Raw genomic sequence first — 14,535 nt, forward strand, 5'->3', positions numbered from 1 at the left:
CGTAATTTGTTTACTCTTGAACATCGTCAAAAATCTAACATTTCCGCTACTTTGAGCTCAATTTCAAGCCACTTTTATTCAGTAAACCATTCAAAATCACCTTTAATTTTGTAATATATCTTCCATTCTATCAACTGAGACCAAGAAAATGAGAATACAACCATAAATACCATACAAAAATACACCACAAAGTCATTATTTTAAACCAAAAACATGGTCGCAATTTTTTCTCATTATGCACTGCTTACTGCAGGATTTTTTAATACTGCACACACTGACCATGCAGACCCATTCTCTCATATGTGGGCCTCCCAGCTTTCTCCCGCAAGATCTGAAGCTGCTAGAATTTTGGCGTTGTTTTACGTGACCAACAAGAGCTTCAAAGCCATAATTTTATGGGACCAATACCGAAGGGGTTAAGGAAATGATGAACAGTCACAAATACAAGCAATCCTGGTAACTCATTTGCTTGCTATTGTGGACTGTGGATAGAGATTTTCCTGATGGAGAAGGCATTTTCCAGCAGAATCTTGCTCCATGCCACACTTCCCGAAAAATGCTGACATTCTTCAAAGAAAGTTGGATAAACATTCTGAACTGGCCTGGAAACTCTCCTGACCTCAACCCAATTGAGAATCTATGGGCAATAACTAAATGCACGATCATGAACTAGGACTGTTCAACTGTGGAGAAGCTAGTTGCTGCTGTTATTAAGATATGGTACCACAACGAAGAACTTGCCAAAATGTGCTCAACAATGGTTGATTCTATGCCTAAGTGTGCAGCAATGCTTATAAAAGTAAAGGGTAGTCATATCTCTTCTTAAATCAATTATCTGCCATATCACTGCCATGTATTTTTCAAATAAACATTATTTTCCAAATACAAATGTCTTATTTCATCACTGTCCCAATTAACCCTTTGACTGTCGAAGGGCCAAATCCTGAAGTTGCTTCTGGTGTCGCAAAATATTCGAAAAAAAAAAAAATTATTTTTTCTTATGAAAATGTTAAGATTATTTTTCTGATTGTTTTAGTCCCAAAAAAAAATTTTTCCCATCAGTACTTACCGAGATATAGAGTCCTGAAGTTTGCTGAAATTGATCTGCTGGCGGCAACAGCGGCGACTGCCGCTCACCCGGTAAACTTTTATTTACTTGTATTCGATGGTTTCTTGTTTTTTTCACTATTTTATTTTTTCACATAACTTTTGTGGCCTGTGAGACCAAATTATTGTGCAATGTTCAAATATACACTCGTTGAATGTAACACAATTATAGCAAAAACACTCGTATCATTATAATGTTGCTAAAACTTGTTTACACAAACAAACAATGTAAATAAATGTTTATTACGATTGCTTTATAATATATATACATATGTACAATCACTGGACACTTTATTAGAAGTGCTGCAGCTTGTGGAATTCTTTGAAACATGGGTATAAGCACAATGGTGTCTTACACTCCTCACACATAAAACGAGTGTCTCTGCGTTTTTGTTGGCGTTTTGTGGTATGTCCACAGACAAAACACCTCTTCTGAGCATTTTTCTTGGCAGTAGTAGCAGGCAGTGGTATGGGGTAGTGATCACCAGGCCTCAGACGAGAGGACATGTGTTGATAATTTCGTGGGCGCTGGTCTATTGCAGGTGTTGTTTCTTGGTACTTGAATATTATTTGTCTGATGACTGACAAACAAAATTCACCATATTTGGGTTTGTTCTTGGTCTTCAACTTATACATATTATAAGCATTCAGCATGGAAATGTCAAGAAGATGGAAAAACAGTTTTATGTACCACTTATAACTCTTGCGAACACAGTCAGCAAACCCAATCTGCATGTCACATTTGTCCACTAAGCGCATATTGAGGTTGTAATCCATCACAGCTGCAGGTTTTACAATAGGTTCTTTGGTCTCTCTATTCTGCTTGCCAGTCTCTACCATTTCGTGTCGGTGAACTGATGTCAGCAGTGTGACATCACGTTTGTCATGCCACCGAAATGCCATGATGTCATTGGCAGCAAACACCTGCACTTCACCTCTACGACTGCCAGCTTCGAACCTAGGCATATGTTTACGACTTCTACGCACTGTGCCACACACATCTGTCATGTTCACTCGCAAGAAATCACTGAGTATAGGGCTTGTGTACCAGTTGTCAGTATATAAAATATGCCCCTTACCAAGATATGGCTCCATCATTGTTCTAACCACATCACCAGAGATACCCAGTAACTTCCTGGTATCTTCCATTGTTTTACCGCCAGTGTACACAATTATATCCAAAACCAGACCAGTTTTGCAATCACACAGAACAAATAACTTTATACCAAAGCGTTTCCTCTTGCTTGGTATATACTGCTTGAATGAGAGTCTTCCTTTGAACAAAATCAAAGACTCGTCAATAACAAGCTTCCTGAAGGGATAAAAATACATACAGCACTTTTGTTTCAGGTACATAAACACACGTCTGATCTTATATAACCTGTCGCTTCTGTCAGGCCTGGTTTTGTCTGAAAAGTGTAACATACGTAACAGTAACACAAATCTATTCACTGGTATAATGTCACTGAAAGCAGGGGTTGAAATCAGGCGGTCTGTCGCCCAGTATGTGCTGACACTATGCTTATACACATGTGGCATAAGCATTATTGTGGCAAAGAACAGATACATCTCTGCCACAGTTGTGTCCTTCCACTGGTGTAGGCGTGATCTTGGTGACAGAATAGTGTTTGCCATGGTGTACTCATAGTATGTATTGCTTTCCCTGACAATAATGTCCATCAGGGGTTCATCGAAGAACAACTGAAAGCATTCCAGTTCAGTGGGATTGTTCCCAAGTGTACATGATGGCCGTATTCCACTTTGTCCTTCATCAAAGTCATGGGGATTGGGAACAAACTCGTCATCTTGATGCCAATCCCAGATGCGGTCAGCTGGTGCGTTCTGGATATTGTAATGTCGTTGTGGTTGTGCAGGTTGTGGTTGTGGTTGTGAGAGTGTGGGGTCGGCCGAAGCAGGTTGTAGTTGTGCAGAGTCAGCAGCGCGGGCACTAGCGTGGCCCGCTGCTGGTGTCACATGACTCATGGCACCGTCACTATCACCACCACCGCCTGCTGCCTCACTCACATCATTTATACCCATCGTAACAATATCGTCATCTTCACTATCAGGACGTGGTGTAGGGCCACGGGATGTGCTCCGAGATGTACTCCTTCCTCTTGGAAGAGCATATGGCACACTACCAGACCGCATGCGACGTCGTACATACTGCCGTTTCACTGGGGAATATTCACCCTCACTGTCACAACTAGAAGTGCTTTCAATAACCTTGAAATCACTATCACTATCACTTGCACTGCTCACATCTGAGTCTTGTACACGGGCAAATAGTTTCCTCTTTCGTCCTGGTACAGGTGAATATGAACGAGCCGGCCTAGCACCAGAGGTGGAAGGTTGTGGGTCATCTGGGTTTTCATCACTAATTATGTTATCCTGGGTAATTTTCTCGGTCACACCCGCTTCAAAACCATGGAATTCACTTTCACTGACACTATCATCACTGTTTGAGCTATCACTTGGGAACAAAAGACCTCCAATCCGCCGAGGAGTGAGGAACTTCTTACCGCGAGGCATGGTGAAAATGGACTACCAAGATGGCATTCCCACAATGCACCGCTGAGTCCCAGATTTTTTTCACAGGGTGCACACTGACCACTGAGACCCATTCTCTCTCGTGTAGGCCTACCAGCCCTCTCCCGCTCGATTTGAAGCCGCTAGAATTTATGCGTATAGATACGTCAAACACGGTATCTCCCATGACGTACATATACGACCGCGACAGTCAAAGGGTTAATATGTACACCACTGTATGAGTAGACAAGGCAAAGTAATGTTAAAAGTGCAGGTTGTGGAACATAACACCAATCATTTCTTTACCTCTTCGTGGTCGCTCCTCTTCCTCCTCTTCCTCCTCTTCTGGTTCTCTCAGACGTGCAAAGCCTGTTGCCTCTTCACTACTTCCCCTAAAACACACGAAAATATGTAAATAGTTATAATTTAAATAAGACATCATTAAAATAAAGGCAACTGGGGAAAGTATCCCAGGTCCCCTCTCTCACAACACCTTAGGTAAAATTTTTATGAAACATTGTACATCATTGTAATTTTAAATACAGTGGAACCTCAAATTTCGAACTTAATCCGTTCCAGGAGCTAGTTCTAAATTCAAAAAGTCTGAAATTCGAAGCAATATTTCCCATAAGAAATAATGGAAATACAATTAATCCATTCCAGAAACCCAAAAATATTCACAAAAAAAATACATTTTAAAGAGATTAATTACAGTTTTACATACACACAACAAATGCTATAGTCTTTAATTATGTATAGTAATATAAAATAACATTTTTACTTACCTTTATTGAAGATTGGTGATGGCATCTGGAAGATAGGGAGGAGGAGAGAGGGAGTTGGGGTTATTGTTTGGAAGGAGAATCCCTCTCCATGAGGACTTCCAGTATCAAAGCCCTCTCTGGGGTTGCTTCCCTTCTCTGTATTTTAATGTCACTAGGACCAGCTTGAGAGTCATTGGACCCCAGTCTCACAAAATAACTGTCTACAGTCGTCTGTTTCTGTCTCACAAAATAACTATCCACAGTCATCTGTTTCTGTCTCACAAAATAACTGTCCACAATCGTCTGTTTGTCTCACAAAATACTAACTCCACAGTCGTCTGTTTCTGTCTCACAAAATAACTGTCTACAGTCGTCTGTTTCTGTCTCACAAAATAACTGTCCACAGTCGTCTGTTTCTGTCTCACAAAATAACTGTCCACAGTCCTCTGTACATCCTGGCAAGCTCAACAAGTCTCACTCCAATCTCATACTTCTGTATTATTTCCTTCTTCACATCTATGGTGTTTCTCACTTTCTTTACCACAGGGGTACCGCTAGCAAGTTTCTTTGGGCCCATGGCAGCTTATTTCACAGCCCTACAAGCACTAAACACAATTAAATAATCGTAAAATGTGTGAATGAAATCGCAGGTTAGTGTTCACTCAAGCATAAACAAAGCTAGACTGCTCACGGCGCCTGCACGGGGACGCGGAGAGAGCGGGCCAGCAGAAAGGTCCCATACCCGGCGGTCCGAAAATAGGGGCGCGTTCGATAATAGGGACACAGTTTGTCTAAAAAAATGGTCTTATTTTCAAAACGTTCGATATGTGATATTTTCGATTATTGAGGTTCCACTGTATGTAAGTATGTCTCTCCACCTCTCACTCTCTCCTTCACTCCCTCCCCTCCACCCCAATCCCCTACTACTTTCTCTAACTTTTGCTTCTTCTCACCTTAACTTTTCCTTTACCACTTGGAAAATATCTCTGCTATGTGACCTATCATCCAGAAGACATGTTTGCTATGTGACCTTTCATCCAGGAGACATGTTTGCTAGGTGACATATCATCCAGATGACATGTTTGCTAGGTGACCTATCATCCAGAAGACATCATTGCTAGGCAACCTATTGTCCAGAAGACATGTTTTCTAGGTGACCTATCATCCAGAAGACATGTTTGCTAGGTGACCTATCATCAAGAAGACATGTTTGTTTGGTGACCTATCATCCAGAAGACATATTTCCTAGGTGACCTATCATCCAGAAGACATATTTCCTAGGTGACCTATCGTCCAGAAGATGTTTGCTATGTGACCTATCATTCAAAATACATGTTTGCTATGTGACCTAACATCCAGAAGACATGTTTGCTAGGTGACCTATCATCCAGATGACATGTTTGCTAGGTGACCTATCATCCAGAAGACATATCTGCTAGGTAACCTATCATCCAAAAGACATGTTTGATAGGTGAGCTATCATCCAAAAGACATATTTGCTAGGTGACCTATCATCCAGAAGACATGTTTGCTAGGTGACATATCATCCAAAAGACATGTTTGCTCAGTGACCTATCATCCAGAAGACATGTTTGATAGGTGACATATTAACCAGAAGATATATTTGCTCGGTGACCTATCATCCAGGAGACATATTTGGTATTTGACCTATCATCCAGGAGACATATTTGCTAGGTGACCTATCATCCAGAAGACATGTTTGATCAGTGACCTATCATCCAGAAAACATATTTGCTAGGTGGCCTCTCATCCAGAAGACCTGTTTACTAGGTGACTTTTCATCCAGAAGACATGTTTGCTAGTTGACCTATCATCTGGAAGACATGTTTGCTGGATGAGCTTTTATCCAAAAGACATGTCTGCTAGGTAACCTATCATCTAGTATTGTTTGCTAGGTGACCTTCTATCCGGAAGACATGTTTGCTAGGTGACCTATCATCCAGGGGACATGTTTGCCAAGTGACCTATCACCCAGGGGACATGTTTGTCAGCATAGTTGCTGATCCCCTACATGTGTTGTATAGCTTGTCTGTGTTTCATAGTACCATCCATATGTTTTACACACATGACCCCTTTCCTGGGCCTAGTGACTGTTTGTATGATGTCACGGGATGCGGCATGAGTGCGTGGGACGCGTTACCTCGGTCTCAGTCCACGCATAGGTCTACCAGGCAACAAACGGCAGGTTGGGCTCCCTTTTCTCACACGCTGCAATATAGTGTTACCATCCAACAAGTGTGTTTATCTTCAACTTTCGTTATCTCCTTCGAACCCCACGACAAGTTAGCTAGGTGACCTATCACCTAGGGGACATGTTTGCTAGGTGACCTATCACCCAGGGGACATGTTAGCTAGGTGACCTATCACCTAGTGGACATGTTTGCTAGGTGACCTATCACCCAGGGGACATGTTTGCTAGGTGACCTATCACTCAGTGGACATGTTTGCTAGGTGACCTATCACCCAGGGAACATGTTTGTTAGGTGACCTATCATGCAGTGGACATAGTTTGCTAGGTGACCTATCATCCAGAAGACATTTTCTAGGTGACTTATCATCCAAAAGACATGTTTGCTAGGTGACCTATCATCTGGAAGACATGTTTGCTAGGTGACCTATCATCCAGAAGACATATTTGCTATGTGAATTATCATCCAGAAGACATATTTGCTATGTGACCTATCATTCACAAGACATGTTTGCTAGGTGACTTTTCATCCAACAGACATGCTTGCTAGGTGACCTATCATAAAGAAGAAATGTTTGCTAGGTGACCTATCATCCAGAAGACATACTTCCTAGGTGACATATCACCCAAAAGATGTTTGCTATGTGACCTAACATCCAGAAGACATTTTTGCTAGTTGACCTATCATCCAGAAGACATGTTTGCTAGGTGACCTATCATCCAGATGACATGTTTGCTAGGTGACCTATCATTCAAAAGACGTATCTGCTAGGTGACCTATCATCCAGAAGACACATTTGCTGGGTGACTTTTCATCCAACAGACATGCTTGCTAGGTGACCTATCATCTGGAAGACATGTTTGCTAGGTGACCTATCATCCAGAAGACATACTTGCTAGGTAACCTATCATCCAAAAGACATATTTCCTAGGTGACCTATCATCCAGAAGACATGTTTGCTATGTGACCTATCATTCAAAAGACATGTTTGTTAGGTGACCTATCATCCAGAAGACATGTTTGCTAGTTGACCTATCATCCAGAAGACATGTTTGCTGGGTGAGCTTTTATCCAAAAGACATGTCTGCTAGGTAACCTATCATCTAGTCATGTTTGCTAGGTGACCTTTTATCCGGAAGACGTTTGCTAGGTGACCTATCCAGGGGACATGTTTCCCAAGTGACCTATCACCCAGGGGACATGTTTGTCAGCATAGTTGCTGATCCCCTACATGTGTTGTATAGCTTGTCTGTGTATCATAGTACCATCCATATGTTTTACATACACGACCCCTTTCCTGGGCCTAGTGACTGTTTGTATGATGTCACAGGATGCGGCATGAGTGCGTGGGACGCGCTGCCTCGGTCTCAGTCCACGCATAGGTCTACCAGGCAACACACGGCAGGTTGGGCTCCCTTTTCTCACACTCTGCAATATAGTGTTACTATCCAACAAGTGTGTTTATCTTCAACTTTCATTATCTTCTTCGAACCCCACGACAAATTAGCTAGGTGACCTATCACCTAGGGGACATGTTAGCTAGGTGACCTATCACCTAGGGGACATGTTTGCTAGGTGACCTATCACCCAGGGGACATGTTTGCTAGGTGACCTATCACTCAGTGGACATGTTTGCTAGGTGACCTATCACCCATGGAACATGATTGCTAGGTGAACTATCATGCAGGGGACATGTTTGCTAGGTGACCTATCATCCAAAAGACATTTTCTAGGTGACCCATCATCCAAAAGACATGTTTGCTAGGTGACCTATCATCTGGAAGACATGTTTGCTAGGTGACCTATCATTCAGAAGACACATTTGCTATGTGAATTATCATCCAGAAGACAAGTTTGTTAGGTGACTTTTCATCCAACAGACATGCTTGCTAGGTAACCTATCATCCAGAAGACATACTTCCTAGGTGACATATCATCCAAAAGATGTTTGCTATGTGACCTAACATCCAGAAGACATGTTTGCTAGTTGACCTATCATCCAGAAGACATGTTTGCTAGGTGACCTATCATCCAAAAGACGTATCTGCTAGGTGACCTATCATCCAAAAGACATGTTTGCTAGGCGACCTATCATCCAGAAGACACATTTGCTGGGTGACCTATCATCCAGAAGACATGTTTGCTAGGTGATCTATCATCCAGAAGACATGTTTGCTAGGTGACCTATCATCCAGAAGACATGTTTGCTAGGTAACCTATCATCCAGAAGACATATTTCCTAGGTGACCTATCATCCAGAAGGCATGTTTGCTATGTGACCTATCATTCAAAAGACATGTTTGCTAGGTGACCTATCACCCAGAAGACTTTGCTAGGTGACCTATCATCCAGAAGACATGCTTGCTAAGTGACCTATCATCCAGAAGACATGTTTACTAGGTGACCTATCATCTGAAGACATGTTTGGTAGGTGACATATCATCCAGAAGACATGTTTGCTAGGTGACATATTAACCAGAAGACATATTTACTCGGTGACCTATCATCCAGGAGACATATTTGCTAGGTGACCTATCATCCAGAAGACATTTGCTAGGTGACCTATCATCCAGAAGACATGCTTGCTAGGTGACTTTTCATCCAGAAGACATGTTTGCTAGGTGACTTTTCATCCAAAAGACATGTCTGCTGGGTGACCTATCATCTGGAAGACATGTTTGCTATTTGAGCTTTTATCCAAAAGACATGTTTGCTAGGTGACCTATCATCTAGTCATGTTTGCTAGGTGACCTTTTATCTGGAAGACATGTTTGCCAAGTGACCTATCACCCAGGGGACATGTTTGCTAGGTGACCTATCATGTAGGAGACATGTTTGCTAGGTGACCTATCATCCAGGGGACATGTTTGCTAGGTGACCTATCATCAAGTCGACATGTCTGCAAAGTGACCTTTCATCCGGAAGACATGTTTGCCAAGTGACCTATCACCCAGGGAACATGTTTGCTAGGTGACCTATCATGTAGGAGACATGTTTGCTAGGTGACCTATTACTCAGTGGACATGTTTGCTAGGTGACCTATCATCCAGGGGACATGATTGCTAGGTGAACTATCATGCAGGGGACATGTTTGCTAGGTGACCTATCATCCAGAAGACATTTTCTAGGTGACCCATCATCCAAAAGACATGTTTGCTAGGTGACCTATCATCTGGAAGACATGTTTGCTAGGTGACATATCATTCAGAAGACACATTTGCTATGTGAATTATCATCCAGAAGACAAGTTTGCTAGGTGACTTTTCATCCAACAGACATGCTTGCTAGGTAACCTATCATCCAGAAGACATACTTCCTAGGTGACATATCATCCAAAAGATGTTTGCTATGTGACCTAACATCCAGAAGACATGTTTGCTAGTTGACCTATCATCCAGAAGACATGTTTGCTAGGTGACCTATCATCCAAAAGACGTATCTGCTAGGTGACCTATCATCCAAAAGACATGTTTGCTAGGCGACCTATCATCCAGAAGACATTTGCTGGGTGGCCTATCATCCAGAAGACATGTTTGCTAGGTGACCTATCATCCAGAAGACATGTTTGCTAGGTGACCTATCATCCAGAAGACATGTTTGCTAGGTAACCTATCATCCAGAAGACATATTTCCTAGGTGACCTATCATCCAGAAGGCATGTTTGCTATGTGACCTATCATTCAAAAGACATGTTTGCTAGGTGACCTATCACCCAGAAGACTTTGCTAGGTGACCTATCATCCAGAAGACATGCTTGCTAAGTGACCTATCATCCAGAAGACATGTTTACTAGGTGACCTTTCATCTGGAAGACATGTTTGCCAAGTGACCTATCACCCAGGGGACATGTTTGCTAGGTGACCTATCACCTAGAAGACATGTTTGCTAGGTGACCTATCACCCAGGGGACATGTTTGCTAGGCGACCTATTACTCAGTGGACATGTTTGCTAGGTGACCTATCATCCAGGGGACATGCTTGCTAGGTGACCTATCACCCAGGGGACATGTTTGCTAGGTGACCTATCACCCAGGGGACATGTTTGCTAGGTGACCTATCACCCAGGGGACATGCTTGCTAGGTGACCTATCACCCAGGGGACATGTTTGCTAGGTGACCTATCACCCAGGGGACATGTTTGCTAGGTGACCTATCACCCAGGGGACATGTTTGCTAGGTGACCTATCACCCAGGGGACATGTTTGCTAGGCGACCTATCACTTATTGGACATGTTTGCTAGGTGACTTCACTCTAAAAGGGTTCACAGAAAGATCCCAGAACCCCGACATGTAGATCAACATGAATACTGAGCATTTTAAGCAAAGATACTTCCAACAACATTGTGTTTAGGAAAAAATTCATCTTTTGTACTTTAATGCTAATAAAGATGCTGGTAGGATGATGCCATTTAAACTAAACGAAGTAATGACTACAGAGGTTGAGAAACCTGGCCTTCCCAGCATTCCTTGCCTTCGGCAGGGCAAGAACAGTGAATTAGAAAACATTCATAATTTTATATTATTATTGTGCGTGGATGTAGTATGAATTTTAACCCTTAAACTGTCCAAACAAATTTACGTTCACATGCGTAGTGCTCCAAAAGTAGATCTACGATTTTTTACATACATATTTTCAAATATAAAAAAAAAAGTAGATCAAAGTTTTTTTTACACGTTTTCAAATGTAAAAAAAAGAAATGAAGATCTATGTTTTTTTACATACTTTCAAATGTTGAAAAAACGTAGATCTACGTTTGGACAGTTTAAGGGTTAAGAAAGAGATGATTGTGGATGTCACGAATAAGAAGAAGCTGGATATCCTGGCTCTAAGTGAAACAAAGCTGAAGAGGGTAGGACAGTTTCAGTGGGGAGAAATAAATGGGATTAGGTCTGAGGACAACGTCAACGTCAACATGCTCTCTTTGCAGCTCTACCACAGGATCTCTGTAACCTTCTCTCTACCATTGCCTTTGACACTGCTCGCCTGAATACACAAATTCATTCTTCTAAACTACAGAATAAACTTCGTCTCATCTCAGCCCTTGGTCTAAATTCTCCCTCACTGACTGTGTTACTAACTTGTCTTTTGTCTCACTCTCTCAATATGAGCTTGAACTTCTTGGTTTTGGCCTTTCCTTTGCCACTTCGCCTACTCCTCGCGCTGGTATTTCCCTGATTAGCTCTTTTGATTCCTTTAATCAATCTCGCTCCCGTAATCTTCCTGACTTGTCAACTTTTCGTGGCGCTCTCCTTCCTGCTCTTGTTCGTCTGTTTTCTAAGAATCACCACCTTCCACGCCATTACCAACTTGCCCTTTCTTCTCTTAAATCCAACAGTAACATTGTCATACTATCTTCTGGCAAAGGTAATTCGGAGTTATCCTCGATCGCGAGGATTACCTCCGTAAAGCTGATGTCTTGCTCTCTGACTCACGTACGTACACTCCTCTCGTTTCCAACCCTCTTAATCGCATCAAGAGAACTTTCAACAAGAAACTAAGGACTCTCTCCGACCTCTGTCCTCCTGACTTTGACCTTGTTCAACGGTTTCGTGTCATCTGTCCCTCTCTTCCCTATTTCTATGGCCTTCCCAAAACTCATAAACCTGATATTCCTCTTCGTCCTATCATATCCTCTAGAGGTTCTGTCTCTTATTCTCTTGCTTCTTGGCTGGCCAAAACCCTCACTCCTTTTCTTGGTACTTTTTCTCCTGCCCACCTCCGTCACTCTCAAGACTTCATTGAACGGGTTCGCTCTCTCCCAACCTGTAAGATGCTTAGTCTTGACGTTGAATCCCTCTTCACCAATGTCCCTCTTGATGATGTCCTTAGAGAGAAGGCCCATGAAGGGTTTCTACATCTCCCTATACCTACTGATGTCTTTCTTGATCTTATCCGCCTCTGTGTGGACTCTAATTCCTTTTCCTTCCAAGGGAAATATTATTCTCAAACCTTCGGTGTCGCTATGGGCTCTCCTCTCTCTCCTGTCCTTCCTAATCTTTACATGGAATACTTCGAGACTGTTCTTCTTCCTACCCTCGATGTGCAACCTTCACTCTGGCTCCGCTATGTGGATGACATCTTTGCTCTGTGGCCTCATGACTCCAGTCTCTTCCAACCTTGTCTTGAAGCTCTTAATAATCTTGCCCCTTCCATTAAGTTTAAAGCTGAATGGGAATCTAATTCCTTGCTTCCTTTCCTTGATGTCCATGTCCACCGCTCAGATACAGGTTTTTCCTTTTCCATTTACCGAAAACCTATGCACAGTGGCATGTACATTCACTTATTTTTTTATCATGATTCCCCTGTCAAGGAAAGTGTTCTTATCTCCCTCTTTCTCCATGCCCTCCACATCTGTGATCCTCAGTTCCTTCCAGCAGAAATTTCCACTCTTCATAATTCGTTTTCCCATCTTGGCTACCCTTCCCATTTCATAGACTCTGCCCTCTCACGTGCTAAACGTAATTTCTTCTCTCCCAAACTCTCTACTCCTGGGAACTCTTCTATCCTCTGCCTTCCCTACATTTCCGGTCTTTCTAATCTCAACAATTCTCTCCGTCCCTTAGACATCAAGCTTACCTTCCGCCAGACTAACACTCTTTGCACTAATCTCGTTCATACCTCTCCTCCCTCTACAGATGTTCCTGGTGTCTACTCTATTTCTTGCTCCTCCTGTCCTCTTCAATACTTCAGAGAAACTGGTCGATCTCTTTCTGACAGACTTAGGGAGCACAAAAATAGTGTTAGGCTTGCCGACACTAACAATGCTCTTTTCTGTCACGTTAGAGATCATAGCCATCCTATTGACTGGTCTTCTGCTAAAACTGTCTTCCCTACTTCCAACTCGAACAGTCGCCGTCTAGTTGAATCCTCTCTAATACACAACTTTCCTTGTATGAATCTTAGCCCTGGCTTCATCTCTGTAGATGCCTTCCTCTCCCACTACATTGCAAAATGCACCAAACTTCAGAACACCCGTGACTTAACCTGACTCCTCATTTTTCCTTTTCTTTTTTCTTCTTCTCCCTCTTCCCCTTTCCTCTTTCCTTTTTCTCCTCTGGGTTGTCTTTCTCTCTTCTGTCTCGTGTTTCTGTTCCTTCTTCATTTATTTCACCACTTCTCCTTTCACGCACCTCTGTGCGCTTGCTCTCCCTCTGTGGGCACCTAGCTCTCTTGCAGCGCTCCCCTTCCTTTGTTTTTGACTGGCTCGTCCTCCTTATTCCCCACTTCTACCACTACCACTACTACCTCCTCTTCTACTACTACTACTACTACTACTGATGAAATTAAGACATGTGTGCAGCGTCTGGGTGTCTTTGTTGTGGACGTTTCGCCATCCAGTGGCTGGCTGGATGGCGAAGCGTCTACGATGGGGATGCCCGGTATTATATACCATTCTTGTGATATTAATAAAGTACTGAGGGTGTTGAACCAGGTAAGAACCAGAAATAATGGATTTAAGTTGGATAAATTTAGATTAAGAAAGGACATAGGTAAGTATTGGTTCTCAAACAAAGTTGTGGATGTGTGGAACAATCTCCCGAGTAGGGTGATCGAGGCTAGGACCTTGGGTAGTTTTAAAAAGAGATTGGATAAATATATGAGTGGGAGGTGCTGGGTTTGATTGGTGTCATTGCATACAGGAGGATATTCTTGGGTAGCTTTGGGTAGGGGTCGTTTTGATAAGGACCTGCCTTGTATGGGCCAGTAGGCCTATTGCAGTGTTCCTCCATTCTTACGTTCTTATGTTCTTATGATTCAGGGAAACTGGTTAGCCAGACTTAACCCTTTCGGGGTTTCGGCCATACTAGTACGGCTTATGCGCAGGGGTTTTTGACATACTAGTACGCATAAATTCTAGCGCCATCAAATTTTGCGGGAAAAGGCTGGTAGGCCTAGATGTGAATGGATCTGTGTGGTGTGTGTG

At 42.6% G+C, this 14,535-nt stretch overlaps 1 protein-coding gene across 11 annotated transcripts in view; it reads right to left on the reverse strand.

Annotated features, from left to right (window-relative positions):
- Spf45 (splicing factor 45) overlaps positions 1–14,535 on the reverse strand; it is a 234,094-nt gene that overhangs the window by 121,139 nt on the left and 98,420 nt on the right. For all 11 annotated transcript variants that reach the window (XR_011392857.1, XM_070091882.1, XM_070091877.1 and 8 more), the window contains one exon: positions 3,943–4,028. Coding sequence is in view for 10 of the 11 variants with exons in the window: in XM_070091882.1 (XP_069947983.1) it covers positions 3,943–4,028 (86 nt within the window). In the remaining variant the exon portion in view is untranslated. The remainder of the gene's footprint in view (positions 1–3,942; positions 4,029–14,535) is intronic.

This window comes from Cherax quadricarinatus, chromosome 3 (assembly GCF_038502225.1).
Source record: "Cherax quadricarinatus isolate ZL_2023a chromosome 3, ASM3850222v1, whole genome shotgun sequence".
NCBI classification, from domain to species: Eukaryota; Metazoa; Arthropoda; class Malacostraca; order Decapoda; family Parastacidae; genus Cherax; species Cherax quadricarinatus.